Source organism: Rhinatrema bivittatum, chromosome 9 (genome assembly GCF_901001135.1).
Source record: "Rhinatrema bivittatum chromosome 9, aRhiBiv1.1, whole genome shotgun sequence".
Taxonomy (NCBI): Eukaryota; Metazoa; Chordata; class Amphibia; order Gymnophiona; family Rhinatrematidae; genus Rhinatrema; species Rhinatrema bivittatum.
The window spans coordinates 79,586,135-79,612,758 of NC_042623.1; the positions used below are offsets into that span (position 1 = coordinate 79,586,135).

Consider the following 26,624-nt stretch of genomic DNA (forward strand, 5'->3'; position numbering starts at 1 on the left):
CATTTCGGCACGGCATTGGGCCTGGCTCAAGTCCTCGGACCTTCGCCCAGAAGTACAAGACAGGCTCTCCGACCTGCCCTGTATAGGTGACAGTCTATTCGGTGAACAGATTCAGCAAATAGTGGCTGAATTGAAGGATCATCATGAGACCCTCAAACAGCTCTCATCGATGCCTTCTGACTTCCCGTCTAGACAGCCCTCCAAGAAGGACCCTAAGAAGTCATTCTTCCAGCCAAGGAAGTACTATCCTCCACCGACAAGGACCCTAGTGACGAGGACTTATCATAAACCCCAGCCTCACCAGCCTCGCATGCAAAAGTCACAAGCAGCTCCCCAGCCGGGGCCTGCTTCAGGCTTTTGACTTTCACTTGGGAGAGCAGCAGCCTAATTCCTTTGCCAAGCATACCGGTGGGAGGTCGACTATGCCATTTTCATGGAATGTGGCAAACAATCACAACCGACCAATGGGTGCTGGCAATCATTGCTCAGGGTTACCATCTGAATTTTCTTGCTGTCCCACAGGACTCCCCACCGCTACAAGCGTGGAGACTAGCCGACCACTCTGTCCTTCTGGAGCAGGAGGTTTCCCTTCTTCTCCAGTTAAGAGCAATAGAACCCATCCCTCTCTCGCAGCAAGGCCTAGGGTTCTATTCTCGGTACTTTTTGATTCCCAAAAAATCTGGGGGCCTTCGTCCAATTCTGGACCTACGTGCCCTCAACAAGTACCTCCAGCGGGAAAAGTTCAAAATGGTAACCTTGGGCTCCCTTCTACCTCTTCTACAAAGAGGAGACTGGCTCTGCTCTCTAGACCTCCAGGATGCATACACCCACATTGCGATAGCTCCAGCTCAGGGCAAGTACATCCGTTTTTTAGTAGGCCCAAAGCACTATCAATACCAGGTGCTTCCATTCGGCCTAGCATCGGCACCACGAGTCTTTACCAAATGTCTCGTAGTTGTCGCAGCCTTCCTCAGGAAAGAAGGTGTTCACGTCTACCCCTATCTAGATGACTGGTTAATCAGGGCCCCAACCCAGCAAGCAGCTCCGATCGTCCTTGGATTTGACCCTACACACTCTAATCTCTCTAGGATTTCTCATCAATTACGAGAAATCCTATTTAGTCCCATCTCAAACCTTGTCTTTCATTGGGGCAGACTTGGACACCTTACAGGCAAAAGCCTTCCTACCTCAACGAGTACAAACCCTCGTGTCTCTCGCTCACCAGTTGCAGTCTCAGTACTCAGCAACTGCTCGGCAATTCCTTGTCCTTGTCGGACACATGGTGTCCTCAGTCCATCTCACTCCAATGGCCTGCCTGGCCATGAGAGTCATGCACTGGACTCTACGGTCACAATGGACTCAAGCGACTCAGCCTCTCTCAACCATTGTCTGCATCACCGACGCACTCAGTCTGTCTCTCGCCTGGTGGAAAGATCACAACAATCTCCTCCAGGGACTGCCTTTTCATCTACCAGATCCTCAACTCATTCTCACCACCGATGCTTCCAACCTCTGCTGGGGAGCTCATGTAAACGATCTACAGACACAAGGATCTTGGTCTCAAGAGGAATCCAAACACCAGATAAATTTCCTGGAGCTTCGAGCAATGCGATATGCTCTCAGAGCTTTTCAGGATTACCTATCAAATCACGTCATCCTGATTCAGACGGACAACCAGGTGGCCATGTGGTACATCAACAAGCAGGGAGGCACAGGCTCCTTCCTTCTCTGTCAGGAGGCTGCTCAGATTTGAGCAGAAGCACTCTCCCACTCGATATACCTCAGGGCCACCTACTTGCCGGGAGTGGACAATGTCTTGGCGGACAAACTGAGTCGTGTCGTCCAACCACACGAGTGGTTGCTCAATCCCTCGGTAGCGACCTCTCTCTTCCAGCAATGGGGATATCCCCAAATAGACCTCTTTGCGTCCCCTCAGAACCACAAAGTAGACAATTACTGCTCCCTCATTCGGAGCGAGCGCTCTCAGCCCAGAGATGCATTCTCCCTCTCGTGGGCAGCCGGGCTGCTTTATGCATTCCCTCCACTTCCTCTTCTCTCGAAGACTCTCGTGAAGCTCCAACAGGACAAGGGAACCATGATCCTGATAGCACCTCACTGGCCACGCCAAGTGTGGTTTCCAGTACTCCAGGATCTCTCCATCCGCAGGCACATTCCCTTGGGAAAGGACCCGCTTCTGATCACTCAGAACGACGGACGTCTACGCCATCCCAATCTTCAGGCCTTGTCCCTGACAGCATGGATGTTGAAAGGTTAATTCTTCAGCCACTTAACCTTTCAGATTTGGTTTCTCGTGTCCTCATTGCTTCACGGAAGCCTTCCTCAAGAAAGTCTTACTCCTATAAATGGAAAAGGTATACATCATGGTGTTCTTCACAGTCCCTTGATCCCTTTTCCTGTTCAATCCCGAGATTTTTGGACTATCTCTGGCATTTATCGGAATCCGTTCTAAAGACTTCCTCAATCAGAATGCATGTCAGTGCGGTAGCCACCTTCCATAAAGGTGTCGGGGATGTCCCTATATCGGGACAACCCCTCGAAACACGTTTTCTTAAAGGCTTGCTTCATATCAAGCCACCCTTGCGGCCTCCAGCCCCTTCTTGGGACCTTAATCTGGTTCTTGGTCGGCTCATGAAACCTCCATTTGAGCCTCTTCACTCCTGTGACCTAAAATATCTCACATGGAAGGTGATTTTCCTTCTAGCTATCACTACAGCTCGCAGGGTTAGTGAATTACAGGCCCTAGTCACTTATCCGCCTTACACTAAACTCCTGCAGGACCGGGCGGTACTCCGCACTCACCCTAAATTCTTACCTAAGGTAGTTTCGGAGTTTCACATTAATCAATCCATCATACTTACCTACCTTCTTTCCCAGGCCCCATTCCAGTCCAGGAGAACAGGCTCTGCATACCCTCGACTGTAAACGGGCTCTACCATTCTACCTAGACCGTACAGTTGCCCACAGGAAGAGCACTCAGCTATTCGTCTCCTTCCATCCCAATAAATTAGGGCAGCCTGTGGGTAAGCAGACTCTCTCCTCCTGGTTGGCGGACTGCATATCTTTTTGCTATTGTTACCAGCTTACATACCGGCAAGCTTCTTCCCCGCGGCCAGCGTGATTCCGCCTCTGCCACCCCTGCGTCCGCGACGCCAGCAGCATCTCTGCCTCACTCACGGGCTCGACGTTCCCCCAGGACATCGGCAAGCAACTCTGACGCTGCAGACAACTCTCGCGCGAAATCGCGCCGAGGCCACGCCCCCTGACGTCAGACGCCGATCAGCTGCGAATTGCGCGGGAAATGAGGGAGATTTAAGGGAAGCTTCATTCCAGCTCGTCGCTTCGGCCACAGTGCGTTTAGTGAGTGTTTTGTTGCTCTTCCTGCCTGTTGCTATACTCCTGACCTGGACTGCCACCGGATTACTCTGCCTGCTACCTGCCTACCGGATCTGTTTGCCTTGGTTCGTTGTTTGCTGCCTGCCCTGACCTGGACTGCCTTACCGGATTACTCTGCCTGCTACCTGCCTACCGGATCTGTTTGCCTTGGTTCGTTGTTCGCTGCCTGCCCTGACCTGGACTGCCTTACCGGATTACTCTGCCTGCTACCTGCCTACCGGATCTGTTTGCCTTGGTTCGTTGTTCGCTGCCTGCCCTGACCTGGACTGCCTTACCGGATTACTCTGCCCGCTACCTGCCTACCGGATCTGTTTGCCTTGGTTCGTTGTTCGCTGCCTGCCCTGACCTGGACTGCATTACCGGATTACTCTGCCTGCTACCTGCCTACTGGATCTGTTTGCCTTGGAACTGTGTTTGCTGCCAGTCCTGACCTGGACTGTCCTCGGGACATACTACTGATCCAGTTACCACGTCAAGCTGCTGCGGAGGGTCCTTTCCTGAGCGTCCCGGCCTCAAGGTAAGCGGTCTCGACCCTGGTTCCACTTTTCTCAGTAACAGCTATCAGCAAGCAGGCATTCCTTTCCAAGACCGTGTTAAAGCACACTCTGTAAGGGCCATGGCGACTTCAGTAGCACACCTACGATCGGTGCAGCTTCCTGACGTTTGCAGGGCTGCCACCTGGAGCTCACTCCACACCTTCGCAGCCCACCATTGCTTGGACAAAGCCGGAAGACAAGATTCCATCTTCGGCCAATCTGTCCTGCGTAACCTGTTTCCAACGTGACATACCAACACCCTTCCGCCTGCCCGGTGGGATTCAGGATGCCCTCTACCAAATTTCACCACAGTTGTTGTGCCTGTTGCACGCCGTTGGGTACATTTGGTGCATGTTCGGACATCCTCAGCTCGGTACTCACCCATATGTGAGGACTACCAGCCTGCTTGTCCTGTGAGAAAGCAAATGTTGCTTACCTGTAACAGGTGTTCTCACAGGACAGCAGGATGTTAGTCCTCACGAAACCTGCCCGCCGCCCTGCGGTGTTGGGTTCGTAACGCTTTGTTGTTTTATTTTTTCGGCACTGCCTGTAGCTATAAAATAAGACTGAAGGGGGACCCCTGCTGGCTGCAGGGTTAGTGCCATGCTGGGCATGCCCAGTAGGGGCCAGTCAAAGTTCTGGAAGCTTTGACAGAAATTTTCCATGATTGGGCTCCATCCTGATGATGTCATCCATATGTGAGGACTAACATCCTGCTGTCCTGTGAGAACACCTGTTACAGATAAGCAACATTTGCTTTCTTCTTGGAACTTAAACTTGGTGTTGCGAGTCTTTGTGGTCCTCTGTTTGAGCTGCTGCGGAAGGCGTCATTGAAGTGATTAGTTTGGCCAGAAGAATTTCTGAGCTTCAGTCTTTGTCCTGTAGAGAACAGTTTCTGCGGATTTCAGACTATGGTGTGTCTTTGTAGATAGTACCCTCGTTTTTGCCAAAGATTGTTGTCTTTCCACCTCAACCAGATGGTGGTGCTTCCAGCTTTCCTGGGTTTGGCCAGGGAAGGACAGCAGGCGAGGGGACTGCACTTCATGGATGTTCGTCGAATTCTTGTGATATCTTAAGGTCATTATTGGCTTCCAGTGATTACATCATCTGTCTTGTTCAGAGGTGCAAAGAGAGGAATTTAGGCTTCTAAGGCCACTATTGCTTGTTGGTTGAAGAAAATTATTTTTTGACCTATCTGTAAGAGTCCAGCTGTCCTGGAGGGATTGTGGGCACATTTGACTAGAGTGCAGGCAAGCTCCTGGGCAGCGTGTCATTTATTGTTGCCGCAGGAGATTTGTAGAGTGGTCACTTGGTTGTTCCTTCACACTTTCACCAAGCATTATCACTTAGATATGCAGGCACCGGAGGGGGGCGAGTTTTGGTGAGAGTGTTCTGTAGCGGGTCTTTTGGGTTGCTACCCAGTGTAGGGGAGTTTTGTACATCCTACTTGTCTGGACTTATCTGGGGTATGAACAGGAAAAGAAAATTGGTTCTTACCTGCTCATTTTTGTTCCTGAAATACCTCAGATCAGTCCAGAGATCCATCTCCTGGATTCTTAAAGACTGTATTGTTGGAGTTAGTTCCTTAGCGCAGAGATTAAATTTGTATATAGTTTGAACTTTGGACTGAGAGATTTTCTGTGTCCTTGGATGTGAGGGCTCCAGTCTGAGGTGTCTATTTTTGCCTTAGGAAGGGAAGTTGTTACTTGACTTAACTGATGGCTCTACATTGGCTTGGGTACAGGTCAATAATGAGGGACTGCAGGTGGCACACTTAGTTAAGTAGCGTGCCTGAAAAGCTTTTTAGTTCTCTGCCTCCATATGCTGGTAGAGATGCAAAACCCATGTTTTTGGACTGATCTGTGGTATTTCAGGAATGAAAATGATACCAAAGTACAGTAGTCTAAAATTTAAGGATTCATCCATTGTACCTGAAGACTGGAGGGTGGTCAATGTAACCCCAATATTTAAAAAAGGCTCCAGGGGCAATCCGGGTAATTATAGACCAGTGAGTGGAAACTATTCTCAAGATTAAAATCGTAGAGCATATAGAAAGACATGATTTAATGGAACACAGTCAACATGGATTTACCCAAGGGAAATCTTGCCTAACAAATCTGCTTCATTTTTTTGAAGGGGTTAATAAACATGTGGATAATGGCAAACCGGTAGATGTAGTGTATTTGGATTTTCAGAAGGCGTTTGACAAAGTCCCTCATGAAAGGCTTCTACGAAAACTAAAAAGTCATGGGATAGGAGGCTATGTCCTTTTGTGGATTACAAACTGGTTAAAAGACAGGAAACTGAGAGTAGGATTAAATGGTCAATTTTCTCAGTGGAAAAGGGTAAACAGTGGAGTGCCTCAAGGATCTGTACTTGGACCGGTGCTTTTCAATATATATATAATTGTTCTGGAAAGGAATACATCGAGTGAGGTTATCAAATTTGCGGATGATACAAAATTATTCAGAATAGTTACATCACAAGCAGACTGTGATACATTACAGGAGGACCTTGCAAGACTTGAAGATTGGGCATCCAAATGGCAGATGAAATTTAATGGGGACAAGTGCAAGGTGTTGCATATAGGGAAAAATAACCCTTGCTGTAGTTACATGAGGTTAGGTTCCATATTAAGAGCTACCACCCAGGAAAACGATTTAGGCATCATAGTGGATAATACTTTAAAATCGTCGGCTCAGTGTGCTGCAGCAGTCAAAAAAGCAAACAATGTTAGGAATTATTAGGAAGGGAATGGTTAATGGAACGGAAAATGTCATAATGCCTCTATCGCTCCATGGTGAGACCGCACCTTGAATACTGTGTACAATTCTGGTCGCCGCATCTAAAAAAAGATATAGTTGCGATGGAGAAGGTACAGAGAAGGGCAACCAAAATGATAAAGGGGATGGAACAGCTCCCCTATGAGGAAAGGCTGAAGAGGTTAGGGCTGTTCAGCTTGGAGAAGAGACGGCTGAGGGGGGGATATGATAGAGGTCTTTAAGATCATGAGAGGTCTTGAACGAGTAGATGTGACTCGGTTATTTACACTTTCGAATAATAGAAGGACTAGGGGGCATTCCATGAAGTTAGCAAGTAGCACATTTAAGACTAATCGGAGAAAATTCTTTTTCACTCAACGCACAATAAAGCTCTGGATTTTGTTGCCAGAGGATGTGGTTAGTGCAGTTAGTGTAGCTGGGTTCAAAAAAGGTTTGGATGGTACCAATGATTGTTTCCATGTCACTGCCACCAAGCACCGAACTCCAATACAATATTGATTAACGAGGACGCTGCTTTACTCCACAAATTAGACACAATGAGTACAATGTACAAAATTACAGCACAAAGACACAGGAGGCTACCTGGATACCACAAGATTTGGCAGCCATACCTTGCATGGCGGTCAGCAGCTTCTATACAATTGCCAGTGTCTACTCCATCCCTTTCCTGATTTGTTTATGGGAGAACTGTTCTCTTGGACGTTGCGCGACTTCAGGGGGGGAGGGGGAATGGGGCACCCTTATACAAAAGACAATTTCTATATATATCTTTGATGCTTATCAGCTTAACCTTTTTTATTGATAATGCTAGGTACGACCAGTCTCTAAGGTTCTCTCTGGTCACGTCATTTGATTCATAGGTTATTTCAATATATCTATTTTCTGTATGCCATTTATACGCTTCTTCTGCTTGTATACCTTCTTCTTGTGCGAAGGTTATTCACATGGTTACTGTGCTTGTATTTACTCTTCTTTGGTTCATGGTCATTAATAAACATTATATTACAAAAAAAAAAAAAGGTTTGGATAAGTTTATTTTTTATTTATTTATTTAAAGTCTCTTCTATACCGATGACCGTTCGCACATCGCATCGGTTTACATCAAACAAATAACTTTTGGGCATGGCCCTTACAAGTAACAGTCGGATAACTGAGTAAATATAATTACAAGGAACTATAATAACATGACTACAATGTACAGTATATATAATAAAAATACAATAACAATGTACAGTATATATAATACTCTAACAATAATGTACATATATTTATACGGCATTCATAATCATTCATAATAATAAGTTCTTGGAGGAGAAGTCCATTAATGGCTATTAATCAATTTTATTTAGGGAATAGCCACCGCTATTAATTGCATCAGTAGCATGGGATCTTCTTAGTGTTTGGGTAATTGCCAGGTTCTTGTGGCCTGGTTTTGGCCTCTGTTGGAAACAGGATGCTGGGCTTGATGGACCCTTGGTCTGACCCAGCATGGCAATTTCTTGGCTGCAAAATGAATGGAAGTTCAGACAGAATTGAGCAGCCCCCCCCACAATTGATGCCTGAGCAGGCATTTGGATTTTCAGGTGTCTGTGTTCCCGCAGCTCTGAGGAAGACCATGAATTGAGGGAGGGGGGGAGGGGAGGAGGTGTTTTGAAGGGGATATGGGCAGTATGGATGTACCATGTACGACTGTGTTTTTATTTCAGTCTGTAAGACTCTGAAAATGCTGTAATTGCGTGAGATACCCTGGGTTTAAGCAGTAAATTCATGTTTCCATGTGAAAAATTACTTCAGAAAAATTTAAAATGGGATTTAAAAAAATGTTTTCTTTTTGTTCATCTGATATTAATAATGAAACTTGCTAATGCAGCCAGCTCGATAACCACAGAGTTCCCATATGCTACTCAGCTCTTGGTGGTAAGTAGGTTAGGATTGGGTCTGTAGAACAGCAGTGTTGTGAACCTAAATGTGATGTGTGATCACAGCAGAAAGAAAAGATGCCTGAAACCTGGTCATCTTCCTAGGGTTTACTAGCCCTCAGCACCTCTCTCTCCATCTGCTGCTCTGTGTATAAGTCTCCTTTACTGTGACTTTGGCTGAAGCTGCTTGAAAGCAAGTCACTTGCAAGTGATAATACAGGTAGTAGGAGCCATGCCAGTGCTTGATGTGTCTGTGGCTCTTCCACTGCTATTTAGAGTATAGCCATTGCTATTACTGGCATTAGTAGCAAGGGATCTACTTAAATGTTTGGCTACTTGCCCCAGGTACTTCTAACCTGGATTGGCCACTGTTGGAAACAAGATGCTGGGCTTGATGGACACTTGTCTGATCCAATATGGCAACTTCTTGTGTTCTTCTGTATGTCAGAAGCTGCAGTGTTGTAGGAAACAAGCTTATAAGGCAGTGATGGCTAACCTATGACACGCGTGTCAGAGGTGACACGCCGAGCCGTTTTTGCTGACACGCGTAGCGTTTTGGGACTATCGATTTTTTTTTGATTTTTTTTTAATCGGCTGTGCCGAGCCTTTTTTTTTTTTCGGCTGCGCCAACCCTATAAAATTAGTTTTTTAGTATCCCTCCAGCCCCCCCCCCCCCCCCCAATGCCCCAGGGCGCAGGGAGGCGCATGCGGCGCAGCGACAGGCAGATAGGCAGGGCCGTGGTGAGGCTCATGTCACCACAGCCCAAACAAAAAGATCGTGTTGAACGCGCTGATGCTCCTCCTCCTTCCTGCCTGTGCGGCCCCGGAAGTAAACGTTGCCAGAGCCGCGTGGGCAGGAAGGAGGTGAAGCATCAGTGCGTGCAGAAGAGGAGCATCGCTTGCACTTACGGGCCGCCGCGAATCTCAAATCGCAGCGGCCCGAGAAGAGGAAGAAGCCCGGTAGCAGGGCCGCTGCAGAGCCCATCCTGCGCGACCCGCGAAGAGGAGGCCCAGAGGTGAGAGAGAGGCTGAGGGGTCTGTGTGTGTGCGCGCATGTATGACATGAGTTGAGAGATTGTGTGTGTGAGAGTGAGGACCTGAATGTTTGCAGAGACTGCATGTGCTTGAGCAAGACAGCATGTGGGAGTGAGAGAGAGCCTGTGTGTGTGAGAGTCAGACAGCATGTGCCAGTGAGAGCTGTGTGTGTGTGTGTGTGTGTGTGTGTGTGTGTGTGTGTGTGTGTGTGTGTGTGTGTGTGAGAGAGAAATGCATGTGAGAATGAGAACCTGACTGTGTTTGAGGGAAGAAGATGGAGAGAAAAGAAACAGAAAAAAGACAATATAAAAGGAATTGGCAAAAAAAAAAAAAATAAGAAAGGGAAGGTGGAAAAAATAAGAAAGGGAAGGTGGAAAAAAAAAAAGCCTGTGACCAATCAATTAGAAAACTAAGATCAGACAGCAAAGGTTAAAAAAAATATATATATATATTTTTAGTGACTGGCACATGTAATCTTTGGGAATGTGCAAGAATAGTAACATCCCCAATAGTCATGTGGCAGCAGTGACAGTGGCAGCAGAGGAATGAGAGAGGTTCCGAGAGAGGGGGGTCTGCCTTTAATGTGTGCATGTGAATGAATGGGACTCTGCCTGGGGGTGTGTGTGTGTGAATGCATAGGTGCCTGCCTGGGGGTCTGTGTGTGTGAGAATGAATTGGTGCCTGCCTGGGGGTCTGTGTGTGTGAGAATGAATTGGTGCCTGCCTGGGGGTCTGTGTGTGTGAGAATGAATTGGTGCCTGCCTGGGGGTCTGTGTGTGTGAGAATGAATTGGTGCCTGCCTGGGGTCTGTGTGTGTGAAAATGACTGGGAGCCTGCCTGGGTGTATGTGTTTGTGTGTATGTGAGGGAGCCAGTGAGTGTGAGAGCATGAGTGTATGAGAAAATCCAGGGGAGTAAGAGTTTGTGTGGGAGGGGGGGTGGGGGGTGGAGGGGGAGAGAGTGTTTTAATTGAAGATTTAGCCGACGAAATTCAGCAACAAAAAAGTCACTAAGCAGGCAAGGTAAAGAATTATTTGTTTTTGCTTTATTAATAAATACAGTACATATATTAAAATTATAACTTGTTATTAATTAGAGCTACAAATATCACAATTATGGATTTTTCTAGAAGTGACACACCACCCGAGTTATGCTCGGTTTTTTTTATGAATTTTGACACAATGAGCTCAAAAGGTTGGCCATCACTGTTATAAGATATTGAGGGATAGAAGATACATTTTATTGTCTAGAAGGTGAGGTAAAACATTTGAAAGTGTAACAGGACATAGTCTCTCTCCACCCTGCTTCCTCAAAGCAAGGATACTTGTGTGTTGACTGCAGTGGAAGAGGCATTCCCAAATCCAGTGTCACCCACTCCAATCCTTTGCTATGTATTCCAAATGCTGTGTGTAGGTGGAGAAATGGTCTCTTCCTATGCTTTTTCACAGGAACCCAGGCCATTTTAATGACCTGCTTCTGCTTTGCTTTTCCAACTTCATCATTGGGCGCAATTTGAAAGTGATGGTCAGAAGTGAAGAAGAAATGCTGATTGCGGCCACCGAGCCATACAGGAAGCGTCAGAGTATGCTGCCAGATCTTTGTAGTCCACAGGATAAAATAGTGGTGATGGCATCGCAGAACAGGTATTCCTGTGTAACGCACAAATCCTTTGCTCTTAGATGGGCCTCACACTTATACTCAAGAAGGAAAGAAGTAAAGCTATGTAGGCAGATACCTGATCTGGAAAGGTTTTGTTTCCTGAATTCTGATGCACAGGACATTGCTTTTACATGCCAAGTCTGCCTTATCAGGAAACAAGGGGTGGTGCTGGGACGCTGAAGATTCATTTTGTTTGGATGTATTTGATTCATACTTATTCTGTCCGTCTGCAGTTATAGCTTGGGAGGTATACAGAGCCATGTGAGTTTGTGGCACAAATTAACCATAAAATAAGGACAGGGTCATAGTGCTACTTGTTGAATTATAGATTTATGTTTCAGCCTGTTGACACCCAGGAGGTGTGCAGAATTGTGAGGAAGGGAAATCTGCTGCCAGCACGTGCCAAGCTTAAGTCTGAGTAGACTTCCCTCACGACCAGCTAGGGTACTTGGACTGCCTATGCATTCAATTTTTGGGGGCAGTTGGGGGGTGTATAATTTGAAGAAGTGAATGTGGCTGGGGCCAGTTTGTGGAAGCTCTTGGTTTATACTGAACCGTGCTGCAGATGTGAGAAGGAACATACAAAGTGCAGGAGTAATTTTTAGGAAGTTTCTCTTTAGTTTTTTGTCTAGAGCTTGCTAATTAGTGTGTTTTGGTTTTTTTTAATTTAGAAATTTTAGAAGGCAGTTACCCTGCTTTGTCCCAGCTTACTCCGTACCAGAGAGATTAAGAAAATGTGTGCAACAGAAAATGGACGTTCTGACTTTTGAGCCAGCTTTGGCAGAGGTGAGAGACTGGGGAGAGGAACAATTTTCAAAGGGGTTTCTGAGGTTAAACATGTTCACTGAGGGATGGAGGAGGAACCTTTTGAAAGTATCCCCTACTTACTACAGGTGGGGAAACAAAGCAAAACCATAAGTGGGATTAGGGTAGTTCCAACATAGATTATGTAAGGATTTAAGAAATGAAATCCCTGCATTTTCTTCACCCTATGTCCTTTTCATTTCAAATTGTAGATGGGTGAGAGAGTAATACTTTTCAAATAAATCCCTGCAGCACTGGTCTACTCAGGATTTTCAAAGACCTGCAGTGTTTGAAAATCGGCCTCCTCATAGAAACAATGTGCTCTGCCTTTCGTTTGTGCACCTTTGTGTAATATATTAGAAATAGTTCATGTATAATACGTGCTTTATTAGTTTGGTTTTTGGAATGCTTTGAGCCAGAAGTTGTATGCTCTGTGCATTGTGAAGTGTGGTTTGCTCTATCAGTAAGGGAAGGGACAAAGGAGGCCCAGCAATCATTTCTTCAATAAGGCAAGTGTGTTGAGTTAATACATTAAAAAAAACCAAGCTATCTGCAAGTTTTTGGGGTCATTTAGTATGATGCATGCGGGAATGTGATTTTTACCATAGCCCTCATTTCTAATGGGCCTATTTGCTATTAACCTGTATTATTTACAAACCACACCATAATAAATAGACCACTTTGACCTTTTTTTTCTGCATTTCTAGAAGGACTGATCCTAGGTGGGAAAGCTGATTTATTCAGCAAGCAAGACTTTTGAAAGTATTTTTGTTGAAAGTTGGTTTTCCATTTGATTTGGTTTACAGTTTGCTGGAAGGGGTACAATGTCAAACATTTTTATTGAGGGCTGTTGGATGCACTTTGCATTCCTGAAGTCTTGAAGGCTGGCAGGGCCAGACTTAGACATAAGCAGCAGAGGCATGTGCCTAGGGTGGGAAATCCTGGAAGCACTGAAACTGGGGACCCCCCCCCCCACTCCAGGTTCTTTTGCCTATGGGATCCATAATCTTAAATTTGGCCCTTATAATCAGATGCAATGGGATATGCAAACAAACCATCCACATATCTATATGTCTGAGTTCACTCTAAGCTGGAGCTGTGTATACAGAACCTCACAATCCGTGCAAGCAGCTAGTGCTATCTATAAATCTGCAGCAACAGGTTAGTAAGTCTGAGTGGTTTTATATTCCAGCCTCCTTGGGCATGAGAAAAGGGAGGAGCATAGAAAATTTTCTCTTGATCTGAAATGGTAGTTAATTGTTTTGTAGCTGCTGAACATATCTAATTACCAGAAGAAATTTGCCACGCTGCTGTGGTTGGAAGACATCTTTGCAGAGCAGGAGGCAAAAGAGTTCAGCCTGAGTGGTGTCACGCTGAGGAAGAATGGGGGCTTCCTGCTGTTGGAGGTACCGGGGCTGGCAGAGTGTAGGCCCTCCGTATGTCAAGGTGGGTTTGTTGATGATCATCTCCCTTTAGAAAAGGTATACAGAAAGGAGGTGTTTGGACTAGCTCATGCTCTGTATTGCATTCTTGCTCATACTGACTCTCCTGCTTACTGATGTTTGAGGGGAACTATAAATTGCTTGCAATCCAAATGTGTAAGGCACAAGCAGGGAGAAATCCAGAAGAGTGGCTGAAAATAGAAAGAAAGAGCTCTTCCCTGTACGTACCGGATCAGTCCAGACTCCTGGGTTTTGCCTCCGCACCAGCAGATGGAGACAGAGCAAGATTTGACTGGCTCTGTCCTATATACCAGGGTGCCACCCACAGTCAGTCAGTATTACTCTGTCTTCAGCAGATGGTCTGGGGGCTCCACTCAGTCTGATTTAAAAAAAAAAAAAAAAAAAAAGGAGTTAGCTAGTTTTCTTTTTGGTTTGATTGCTAATTTTGAATTAAGTTTTTAGTAAAAAAAAAAAAAAAAAGCTTTCTGAGAAGTCGGGTTCCCTGTAAGTACCAGGATCATTCCAGACGGTGGGTTATGTCCCCCGTCCAGCAGATGGAGTCAGAACCAAAAACTCTCAGGGGAGGACCTATATAGCCACGCCTCCCCTGCCTCAATCCTCAGTATAGTTCTGACTCCAGCAGATGTGAGCGGGGGACACGGTGGTCCCCAGCACTTCTTTAAGTCTTTGTTTTTCTGAGGGATCAATTAAAAAAAAAAAAAGATTAATAGGGATATTGTTTTCCTCATTTAGAGAGTGTAGTTCGAGGGGAGACAAGTCCTGTGGGCACTGCTGACAGGACAGGTCCGTTCAACGAGGGACACTGGCTCTTACCAGGAGCTTGCTGACAGGCTGTACGTTTCCTGTCATTTCCTCTCTCTTTCTCCCTCTCTCTTTCTCTTCCTCTCCCTACTGGGTTGCGGTAAGTGTTGTTTGTTTTTCTTTTTCTTTCAGCTGCCGGTAGGGACAGGAGTTTGTAAGGGGTGAAAGTCGGTAGGGCCGACCGCTCCCCCCTAGCCCCGGAGTTTCTTTCCCCCCCACTCCCTCTCGGGGAGTGAACGGAGTCCCGGCCTGCAGCCCTGCGAAGACCCATTCCCCGGGGCTGCCCACCGTCGGGAAGGTACTTTCCCCGACTGTTTCTTCGGGTCGGTGAGGGGTCCGGAGGCCGTTTTAGCCTATGCGCTCCAGCGCCAAAGTTTTCAGCGTGCACCGCAGCCACCCCTCCCCCTCTCATCTGCCGCGATGCAGAGATCGCCACCCAGCTCCGGAGCTCGACAAGGGGGCCAGCAGCCCGCGGAGGGGCTTTCTTCTAGCTTCCCTGAGGGGGGAGTACAGCTCACCTTGTGGGCAGGTCGGAGGGGAGTCGGACCGCGCTGGCAGAAAGCGTCAGGCTCCGTTCCCCCTCAGCGCGGGAACGGCGGCCATCTTGTTGGCTGATTCGGAGGCAGCTCTTTCAGAGGAGGACATGGATGCGCCGCTCTCGATTTCTTCTCACGGTTTGGGGCTTTTGAGCACAGCGGGGCCTGACAGACAAGGGGAGGATCCCTCAAGGGGGCCCCCCTCGGGAGTCCCAGCTTTTTCTCCAGAATTCGTTGTGCTAATGCATAGGGCCTTCTTACAGAGCAAAGATTCGGGCCTTGAGGCTTGGGGACCCCCTCCCCCCCCCAAATTGGCCTGCTTGACCCACCGTCCGGGGGGAGACCATCCCCTGGGGAGGTCTCCATTGCCCGCAGGGGGTTCGGTTCCCTCTCGTGCTCCCCCCATGACCCTGGTGCCACTGCAGCTTCAACCGGCGGGGGATCCGGTGCAGGACCCGGATGCGGACGATCCCTCCCTGGTGGCCCAGGTGGAGGGCGACGACCCGAGGGTCCTTCTTCATTTTTCAGGCAGCGGAGTTGGTTGATCTCATCCCTCACATCCTGCAGGAAATGGACATCGACCCCCCTCCGGATCCGGTGGCACCTATTCCGAAGCTCAAGAAGGGGGACCCTCTTCTAGCGGGCCTATGACCACTAGCAAAAGCTTTTCCCACTCACCATAACATCTTGCAGTTGATCTCAAGGGAGTGGGATACTCCTGAGGCCAACCTTCGGGTCGGAAGAGCCATGGAAAAGTTGTACCCTCTTCCTACTGACTTCCTGGAAATCCTCAAAGTTCCTGCTGTTGATTCGGCGTTATCCGCGGTCAGGAAGCATACCACCATCCCTGTTACGGGTGAGACGGCGTTGAAGGATGTCCAGGATCGCAAGCTGGAGGTATACCTCAAGCGTATCTTCGAGGTCTCAGCGTTAGGGTTGAGGGCTGCTATCTGCAGTTCCCTGGCACAGTGCGCAGCTCTTCGTTGGGTGCAACAGCTTCTCACATCTCAAGCCTTGCCAGATGCAGAGGCTCTTCAGGCGGATAGACTGGAAGCGGTGGTCGCCTATGGGGCTGATGCTCTGTATGATCTGTTAAGGGTCCTAGCTCGGTCCATGGTAGCGGCGGTGTCCGCTCGCCAACTTTTGTGGCTGCGCAACTGGTCGGCCGATGCTTCGTCCAAGACACGCCTGAGTTCCCTTCCCTTTAAGGGTAGGTATCTATTCAGGGAGGATTTGGATCAGATCATCAAGTCCCTTAACGAAAATGCGGTACATAAGCTACCAGAAGATCGGCCACGTTCTTCAAGATCCTTTTATTCCTCCAGGAACCGGTACCGAAATCAACGAAGGACGCGTCCCGCGAGACAGCAGACACCCCGGGTACCTTCTTCTCGATCACACGCCTGGAACCGGTCCTTTCGTGGGTGCCACCACGGTAAGGATGCACAGGGATCAGGTTCCTCAAAAGCTCCACAATGATGCCAGATGGACCCACGAGGAGATTCCTCACCTGGGGGGTCGCCTTGCTCTCTTCTACGAAGAGTGGGTCCAAATTACGTCGGATCAATGGGTGCTGGACATCTTAAGACACGGCTACGCCTTAGATTTTGTACACGTGCCCCGAGACCGCTTCCTGTTTTCCCCTTGCGGTTCTCGTCTCAAGCAAGGAGCCGTTCGGCAGACCCTCGATCGCCTACTACAGCTGGGCGCCATAGTCCCGGTCGCAGCTTCCGAGCTGGGTCGAGGTCATTATTCGGTCAACTTCGTGGTTCCCAAGAAGGAGGGCACTTTTCGACCTATCCTGGATCTCAAGACGGTCAACAAGTCTCTCAGAGTTCCTCGGTTTCGCATGGAAACGCTCCGGTCAGTGTTAGCGGCCGTGCACCCGGGGGAATTCTTAGCTTCTCTGGATCTTACAGAAGCATACCTACACATCCCGATCCATCGCAACCATCAGCGCTACCTGCGTTTCAAGATCTTGGGTCAACACTTCCAGTTTCGCGCTCTCCCTTTTGGCCTGACTACGGCCCCGCGGGTCTTCACCAAGATCATGGTGGTTGTAGCGTCGGCGCTGCGCAGGGAGGGTATTCTAGTTCACCCCTACCTGGACGACTGGCTAATTCGGGTGAAATCGCAAGCGCAAGGCTGCCGTGCAGTCAACGGAGTAGTTCAGCTTCTCCAATCCCTGGGATGGATCGTCAACTTCACAAAGAGCAAGCTAGTGCCGTCCCAGTTGCTGGATTTCCTGGGAGCCCACTTCGACACAAGGTGGGCCAAGGTGTTTCTGCACCTGGACAGAGCACATGCTCTGCGCGCTCAAGTCACAAGTTTCATGGCACTCGACACTCCCACAGCGTGGGACTACCTACAGGTGCTGGGAACCATGGCTTCAACCATCGATCTGGTCCCGTGGGCCTTCGCTCATCTCAGACATCTCCAGAGGTCCCTGCTTACACGGTGGAACCCAGTGTCAAGAGATTTCCAGGCAGTGCTACCCATTCAGAGAGTAGCCTTACTCAGCCTCCAATGGTGGCTGGACCCCCAGCGTTTGTCTCAGGGAGTGTCTCTGGAGAACCCGGATTTGGTGGTCGTCACCACAGATGCCAGTCTCGCCGGCTGGGGGGGCGGTCTGTCGGGACAGTTCTCTACAAGGCAGATGGATGGAAGAGCAGTCGAGGTGGCCCATCAACTGGTTGGAGACCAGGGCAGTCAGACTAGCTCTACAGGGGTTCTACCCAATGGTACACAGTCGAGTGGTCAGGATCCTCTTGGACAATTCGACCACTGTGGCGTACATCAATCACCAGGGAGGCACGAGAAGCCATCTAGTTTCGTTGGAGACCGACAGGCTGCTGGAGTGGGCAGAGCTACACTTACAGTGACCAGCGGCTTCACACATAGCGGGCGTGGACAACGTCCAGGCGGATTTTCTCAGCCGACAACATCTGGATCCCGGAGAGTGGGAACTCTCAGAAGACGCAATGCCGAGGATAGTGCAGCGCTGGGGGACGCCTCATGTAGATCTAATGGCAACCGCGGCAAATGCAAAGGCTGCCCGTTTCTTCAGCCGCAGAAGAGAGCGCGGCGCGGAAGTGGGTCGACGCGCTGGTTCTTCCCTGGCCACGACAATGTCTCCTGTATGTCTTTCCTCCGTGGCCTCTAGTGGGCAAGGTCATCCGACGGATAGAGACACATTAAGGCCCGGTGATCCTGGTTGCGCCGGAGTGGCCTCGGCGACCGTGGTTCGCAGATCTCCTCAACCTGGCAGTGGGGGGGCCCTCTTCGTCTCAGTCATCTACCACGTCTCCTTCGCCAGGGACCGATATTTTTCAAGGAGGCAGATCGCTTCTGTCTTGCGGCTTGGCTTTTGAGAGGCGCCAGCTAAGACGACGCGGCTATCCGGAATCTATCATCTCGACGCTCCTGAAAGCTCGGAAGACATCCACTTCGGTCACCTATGTCAGGGTATGGAAGGTTTTTGAGGAATGGTGCGGGACGAAAGCGATTCTGCCAATGCAGGCCTCGTGACGCACGTGCTTTCCTTCCTACAGGCTGGTCTGGAGTTGGGCCTCGCCTATAATTCTCTCAGAGTTCAGGTGGCAGCTTTGGGGGCCTTCCTACGTAGTGGCGACAGGGGGCACCTGGCCTCGCATCCGGATATCCTACGTTTTCTCAAGGGGGTAAAACATTTGAAGCCTCCAATTCGACCGCCTTGTCCTTCATGGAATCTGAATTTGGTCCTTCGGGCTCTCTGTGGTCCACCTTTCGAGCCTCTGAGTACAGCCACCGTCAAGGATGTCACCCTCAAGACCATTTTTCTGGTGGCGATCCGCTCGGCATGTCGGATCTCAGAGCTGCAAGCTCTATCCGGTCGAGAGCCATACCTTCGGTTCACGCCAGGTGGTGTATCCCTGCGTACGGTTCCATCGTTTCTTCCTAAGGTGGTCTCTGCTTTCCATCTCAACCAATCGGTGGAGCTCCCGTCATTTGTCTCCTCTGAGTCGAGTGACCTGCGCAGGCTGGATGTACGCCGTTCCTTGATGCATTATTTGGAGATCAATGATTTTCGGCTCTCCGATCATTTATTTGTCCTTTGGTCGGGACCCAGAGGAAGGGCTGCATGGCATCCAAGCAATCTATCGCTCGCTGGTTGAAGGGGAGCGATTAAAGCAGCGTACATCGGGGCGGGTAAGTCTCCACCCTTAGCGGTTAGGGCACATTCCCTCCGCGCTCAGGCGACGTCGTGGGCGGAAAGTACTTCAGTCTCCTCTCAGGAAATCTGTAGAGCGGCCACATGGAAGTCGCTCCACACTTTTGCAAGGCATTATCGCCTGGACGTCCACGCGCTGTCTGGTGGTCAGCTTGGAGACAGGGTCATACGGGCAGGGCTGTCCGCGACCCACCCATGATGGGGAAGCTTTGGTACATCCCACCGTCTGGAATGATCCTGGTACGTACAGGGAAAAGAAAATTATTCCTTACCTGCTAATTTTCATTCCTGTAGTACCATGGGTCATTCCAGACCCCTCCCTTGGTTGGGGGTTCTTTTGTGGGACATCCCTGCTTTCCTGTCTTTACAATTCTTCACTCTGTACCTCTTGATGCTGCGAGCTGGTTCTAGACCGCAGTACTGTTTGCAAGTTCTCAGTTAAGAGTTTGATTCCAAGTTTAGTTGCTGTTGGTTGACAGCTGTTTTTACATTTTGTGATTAATTGATCCCTCTGGTTCTATCTCTTCTCGTCTTGGCTTTGCTAGTCCAGTTACTGAGGATTGAGGCAGGGGAGGCGTGGCTATATAGGTCCTCCCCTGAGAGTTTTTGGTTCTGACTCCATCTGCTGGACGGGGGACATAACCCACCGTCTGGAATGATCCATGGTACTACAGGAACGAAAATTAGCAGGTAAGGAATAATTTTCTTCTCCCGCTTGTAGGTCTTCGCCTCCCAGGGGGTTGGCAGGTCCTGAGGGGACCATCCCCCTGATTCTGCAGGCAGCTGTGGCTCAGGGTTGAGGGCCCTAACTGTGCCTAGTAGGCAGCCCAGCTTGGGGTGATACTGGAGAGTCCAGATCACTCACCCCAATGAGACCACTTCAGGACTCAGGACAGTGGAGCAGGTCAGACGACGTTCTTTTTTTCCTGTAAAAATAAATAAATGGCTTTTTTTTTTTTCGCGGTTTCTCCCTTCTTGCGTCGGCGCTCTGTTTGGGGGTATTTTCTTTCTTTTCTTAGTTTTTTTCTGTCGACCCAGAGACTCAATGCCACGCGGTCCGGCCTGCATCGCGTGTGGGGCAGATCGCACGCGCCTCTCGCAGGATGGGCTTTGCTCGGCCTGCATCCCTGGGGGCGAAGGAACGTCGTGGCCAGTCAGGGGGATTCTTGTGAGGCGCAGCTTCCTGGCGATTGCCATCGGGGATCTGCCTGCCTCCTCTCGCAGATTGGGGCCGGTGAGCGCGGGAAACACCGCCATTTTGGGAGCCGCTCCGATCACTGGAGAGGACACTGATTTTCCGCCCCCTCTCCCCGCAGCAGTCGGCTGCGAGAATCAAGCCGCTGGCAGCGGCTGCAGGAGGAGGGTTGGAAGGCGATGTTGGCACGGATTCTGAAGATTCTTCGTTGTCTTTTTCCTCAGATTTCATTTTGGCTATGCACAGGCTCGCAAGGCCTTAAAGAGACAGGATCCTAAGTCAGGGGGATTCGAGGCCCCCCTCCCCCACCTAAAACGCAGAACCAGACCCTGGATTCCGGGAAATTTTCCAAAGCGCAACAGCCATTACGGGCCATGCCCCCCCCCCCCCCCCCCGGGAGTATTCGGACTCTGTTTCGGAGTCCACAGATCCGGAAGATCCAGAGGAGACTGCTCTTCCCCCGCGGGGGGTTGAAGGAGTCAGCGACTACGCTCAGGGCTCTGCACGATAGTCAGGTCACTGAGGGTGACGATCCTAAGGTGGGTCGCCTGTTCCGGAGGGAGGAACTGGGTCCGCTAATTCCGGCTATCCTGGAGGAGTTAGGGATTGCGGCTCCACAGGAGGAATCTCGCTTGGGTTCCATGGACCTAGTATTATTGGGCCTGAGTGGTCCTCCTACAGCCTTTCCTTTTCATTTTTCGGCTACGGATTTACTTTTTCGTGAATGGGATACCCAGATATGGGGTTGAAGGTCTCGAAGGCTATGGATAAGCTGTATCCTCTTCCGGAGGATGCTGTTGCATTTCTTTGCCCTCGCTCCACCCTCTACCTCTACGGCGACTCCCTCCAGGTCTGATGGGCAGCTTGCAACCGCGGCGTCTCCATGCCGCTTCTCCCCGGCGTCCCCGGACTGGCTTGACGCTGCGGATCCGCTATGTTCTTGATGACGTAGGGTGTGTGTTCCGAAGTATGTACCAGCAAGGGTGCATACCTCAGGGGCGTCCCCTCTGTATTGACGTCATCCGCTTCCAACATAAAAGGTCTTCACCTGCGTTTACAATTCGAGTTAGCAAGGACTACGACGGACTTCAATGGACAACGAATTGAACTCTGTCTAGGATTCGGCCACCACCGTCTCGAAGCGGTGGTGGCCTATAGTGCTGATGCCCTTCATGATCTTCTGCGCACTTCCGCTCGCTCCATGGTCTCAGTGGTTACGGAATTGTGCGGCAGATGGGGCATCCAAATCCCGTTTAGGTTCCTTGGCTTTTAAAGGGAAGCTTCTTTTTGGGAAGGAATTGGAGGATATGATTCAGTCACTGGGCGAGAATAAGGTTCATCGTCTGCCAGAGGACAGGACGCGATCCAGGGGGTCCTTCTTGGCGCGATCTCGATTTCGAGTGGCTTGCAAGTCTCGCCCGACTCGTCCCAACACTTCTTCCTTTCATCCTGCGCCAGTGCACCAGCAGTCTTGGTCCCAGACCTCTTATGGCTGGCATTTTGGCAGACCTGGAGTTTCCCAACTGTCTGCCAGAGGAAAGCCTGCGCAATGTCGTCAGGCCGGTCCTTTCCTTGGTACCAAAGGTAGGGGGCAGGTTGTCTCTGTTTTACGAGGAATGGATCACAATCACGTCGGACCAGTAGGTGCTCTCAGTGATAAGACACAGTTACGCTTTAGATTTTGCACACCGTCCCAGCCCAAGGTTCCTAATTTCCGCGTGCGGATATGCCAAAAAACGACAGGCGGTCAGGCTCATCTTACATCGTCTCCTAGGCCTGGGGGCAATCGTTCCGGTGCCTCCCACAGAACAGCGAAAGGGCCGTTATTCCATATACTTCATAGTTCCCAAAAAGGAAGGTTCCTTCCGGCCCATCCTCGACCTCAAGCAAGTCAACAAAGGTCTGAGGATACCCCTTTTTCGCATGGAGACATTACGGTAGATCATCGCTTCCGTTCGCCCAGGAGAGTTTTTGGCTTCTCTAGACCTGACAGAGGCGTACCTACACATAGGGATCAGACAGGACCACCAGAAATATCTGACATTTTTCGTCCTGGGGAACCACTACCAGTTTCACGCTCTACCTTTCGGTCTTGCGACGGCTCCCAGAACGTTTACCAAGATCATGGTGGTGGTGGCAGCTTATCTTCGCTGGGAAAGCTTGCTGGTGCATCCGTATTTGGACGATTGGCTGATTCGGGCGAAGTCCGAAAGTCTGTGTCACTCTGCAATCCAACGGGTGCTACAGGTACTGAAGTCTCTCAGTTGGGTGGTCAACTTCGCCAAAAGTCACGTAGTCCCATCCCAGTCGTTGGAGTTTTTGGGAGCTTTGTTCAACACACGCCAAGGGAGAGTTTACCTTTCCTTGGATCGGGTCTCAAGCTGCATCGCCAGGTATCATCTTTGCTGCAACAACCCATCCCGACAGTCTGGGATTACTTACAGGTAATTGGTTCCATGGCTTCTACGCTAGAATTGGTCCCGAGGTCATTCGCACACATGCGGCCTTTACAGTCGGCTCTGCTTTCCCGTTGAAGTCCCATTTCCGAGAAGTTTCACCTTCCCCTGCCCTTGACGGAGTCCGCCCGGTCTAGTCTAGGGTGGTGGCTGTGTTCGGACCACCTGTACAAGAGTGTTCCTCTGACAGTGCCCAAATGGACGGTGGTCACTACGGATGCCAGCCTATCCGGTTGGGAGGCGTTTGTTTGCGGCAGTCAGTTCAGGGGCGTTGGTCTCCAGTGGAGTCCTGGTGGTCAATCAATCGATTTGGAAACCAGGGTAGTTCACCTAGCTCTTCAGGCCTTTCTTCCTCTCATTCACAGGAAGTCAGTAAGAGTGTTGTCCCACATCGTGACCATAGTAGCCTACATCAATCGGCAGGGCGGAACCAGGAGTTGTCCGGTGGCATTGGAAGCTCGGCTGTTGATCCAGTGGGTAGAACTTCACCTATCAAGCATAGCGGCGTCCCACATTGCAGGGGTCGACAAATGTTCACGCAGTTTTTCTAAGTCGAAATCAGCTCGACCCTGGAGAGTGGGAGCTAGCGGACAGGGCTTATCAACTCATCTGCGACAGGTGGGGCATGCCGTGCATGGATCTCATGGCGACTTTCAAGAATGCCAAGGTTCCTCACTTCTTCGCTCGTCGCAGGGACACAGGGGCAGAGGGCATGGATGCTCTAGCGTTGGTCTAGCCAACAACGATTCTGCTGTACATGTTTCCATCGTGGCCTCTGATCGGAAGGGTGCTTTGTCACATAGACTCATCCGTCCGATGTGATCCTGGTGGCTCCAGAATGGTCCGGTCGTCCGTGGTTTGCAGATCTACTCAGTCTGGTAGTCGATGGCCCTCTTCGTTTCCCGCTTCTTCTGAACCATCTTCATCAGGGTCCTGTTTCTTTCGATCAGGTGGATTGCTTTTGTCTAGCGGCATGGCATTTGAGAGGAGGCGTCTAAAAGGAAAAGGTTACTCAGACGCGGTCATGACCACGCTTCTGAGATCACGCAAGATATCGACTTCCCTATCTTACATATGGTTTGGAGGATTTTCGACTCCAGGTGCGTCCAACGTCTGATTGTTTCCACTCGGGCATCAGTTTCCAACGTGCTAGCCTTCCTTCAGGACGGTTTGTCTAAGGGCTTGTCCTGTAGTTCCTTACGGGTGCAAGTGGCAGCACTGGGCTGTTTGCGTAGTTCTATAGATGGTGTGGCATTGGCGGTGCATCCTGATGTTTCTCGATTTTCTTCGCGGGGCCCAACATTTGCGTCCCCCGGTGCATCTTCCATGTCCATCCTGGAACTTGAATGTGGTCCTTAAAGCTTTGTGTGCACATCCTTTTGAACCGTTGAAGAGGGCGACTATGAAGGATCTCACGTTGAAAGTGGTATTTGTAGTTGCAATCTCCTCGGCACGTCGGGTTTCTGAATTACAAGCGTTATCCTGTCAGGAGCCTTTCTTGCGGATTTCCGATTCCGGGGTTAGTTTGCGAACTGTGCCATCGTTTCTTCTGAAAGTGGTGTCATCTTTTCATTTGAATCAGTCCGTGGAACTTCCTTCATTTTCGGATTTGGATCGGTCAGATCCTTTTTTCCCAGGACTTGAAAAAATTGGATGTTCGCAGGACACTTCTGCGTTATCTGGAAGGTATTAACTCTTTTAGGACTTCGGATCACCTCTTTGTTCTTTGGAATGGACCATGGCGAGGTAATATGGCCTCCAAGACCACGATCGCACGGTGGCTGAAAGAGGCTATTAACTCCGCTTGCTTGCTCTCTGGCAAGCCATTACCGGTGGGGCTCAAGGCACATTCCACTCAGTCCCAGGCGGCTTCCTGGGCGGAGTGTCATCAAATCTCACCACAAGAGATTTGCCGAGCAGCAACTTGGAAGTCGTTGCATCCTTTAGCGTGTCATTATAGACTCGATGTACAAGATCCACGTGGAGGGAAATTTCGGGGTAGGCGTGTTGAGAGCGGGCCTCTCCGGTTCCTATCCTGTGTAACTGCAAGCTCTGGTACATCCCAGGAGTCCGGATTGATCCGGTACATACAGGGAAAAGAAAATTAGGTCTTACCTTCGATAATTTTCGTTCCTGTAGTACCAAGGATCAGTCCAGAGTCCCGCCCGCTATATGCATTCAAGTTTGGGAGAGTCCGCTACTGCTGTTTGTTGTGTTCTCCTCTGATCTGAGGATTTTCCTATTGTTCATACCCTCCTTTGTGGGTCTGATTTGTTTCTTTTTGGGGTCAGTGATCCATCGGTTAAGTTCTATTTCTTGTAGATAGTTTGGTTAGAGACTCATTCTGCTTTGACATGACGTAATACTGATTTGACTGTGGGTGGCACCCTGGTATAGGGCAGAGCCAGTCAAATCTTGCTCTGTCTCCATCTGCTGGTGCGGAGGCAAAACCCAGGAGTCTGGACTGATCCTTGGTACTACAGGAACAAAAATTATCGAAGGTAAGACTAATTTTCTTTTGTTTCCTTCAAGTCCTGCATGGGCTCAGTCCTTCCAAGATTTTACGTGTGTGTGTGTGTGTGTGAATCTTGCTTACTGAAGATGGCTTCCCTCATTCTTGGTTGGTTGTTATGAATGTGCATGTCTGTTGTCCAGCACTTAAGTTTTTGAAAGTACTCAATTATTCTAAAAATAAATGTGGAAAAATAAATCCTTACACAAGGAAAGAATTAAAGGAAAGAATAGCCAAGGGTTAAATAAAAAATAGCAAGTTGGACAGGTAGATATTTTTGATCAGGCCTTTAGCTCCTTTCTTTACAGGCTACCTGATAAATGGTAACTTACCTTTGACTTACATATACTCATGCTTCTGTAAGGTCAAAGGTGTCTTTGACTCCCATTTGCAACTGCCTGGCATCCTGTCACTCTGTAGCTTAAGTGATCACAGCCATTGTTCCAGTTAGGAGATGTGGACTGCAGCTCCTGATAGGCAGCTCAGAGGTGCAGCATAAAGGCTTCTAACAGTTATCACAGAGTGATGGATGAGATTCTTGATGGAACCTGAACTGAAGCTGTGAACATATTTTGTGTTTGTGTTACTGGAATAAGGTACTGCACACACTGCGCTGGTCCCTTAAATTGCTGTTACATCTCGTCCTGTTGTACCAGTCCAGTGGGTTATTTCCCCCCTACAAGAAGAATGGCTGCAGACAACACTGTTACCTCTTCATTCAGGCAGGCCAGTCCACACAAGTGGGTTATGCACTCCAACCAGCAGAAGGAGACTGAGAGTAGCAGACTCACTGATATACACCTACACTAACAGCCTCCAGTATTTTCTGTCTTCAGCAAATGGACATGGATTCCTTACTGTGGAATGAGGTATACATAGGCCAGATGAAGAAAACTAGAAGCCAGGCAGCTCCTGTGATGAAAGGCCAGCCTGCCCTCCTTCCTTCCCCCCCCCCCCCTCCCCCCCCCCCCCCCCCCGCACACACACACACACTCAAGCAGTGCCCTGAGGTTACTGACTTGTTTGGGGAAATCACTCCTGAGGCGATAATGCTAAATTCCCTGTACGTACCCGGATCAGTCCAGACTCCTGGGTTTGGGCCCCCCCCCCCCCTAGCAGATGGAAACAGAAGTTTACAAACAAAAACTCCACCTATATCTATGCTGGTGCCACCTACAGTCTGGCAGTATTCTTTTGTCTTCTAGCAGGTGGAGAGGGTGCCAAACCTACAGTCTGTGCTGAGGCCTAGATTTAGGTGGTAGATAGTAGAGATGTGCTTCGTTTTTTTCTACCGGGTCGTTTT

General features: G+C 49.5%; 1 protein-coding gene across 4 annotated transcripts in view; it reads left to right on the top strand.

The window, feature by feature from the left end:
• MOV10L1 (Mov10 like RISC complex RNA helicase 1) overlaps window positions 1-26,624 on the top strand; it is a 546,310-nt gene that overhangs the window by 147,426 nt on the left and 372,260 nt on the right. For all 4 annotated transcript variants that reach the window (XM_029617025.1, XM_029617022.1, XM_029617023.1 and 1 more), the window contains exons 8-10: window positions 11,134-11,328; window positions 12,016-12,130; window positions 13,417-13,594. In XM_029617025.1, coding sequence (XP_029472885.1) covers window positions 11,134-11,328; window positions 12,016-12,130; window positions 13,417-13,594 — 488 coding nt within the window. The remainder of the gene's footprint in view (window positions 1-11,133; window positions 11,329-12,015; window positions 12,131-13,416; window positions 13,595-26,624) is intronic.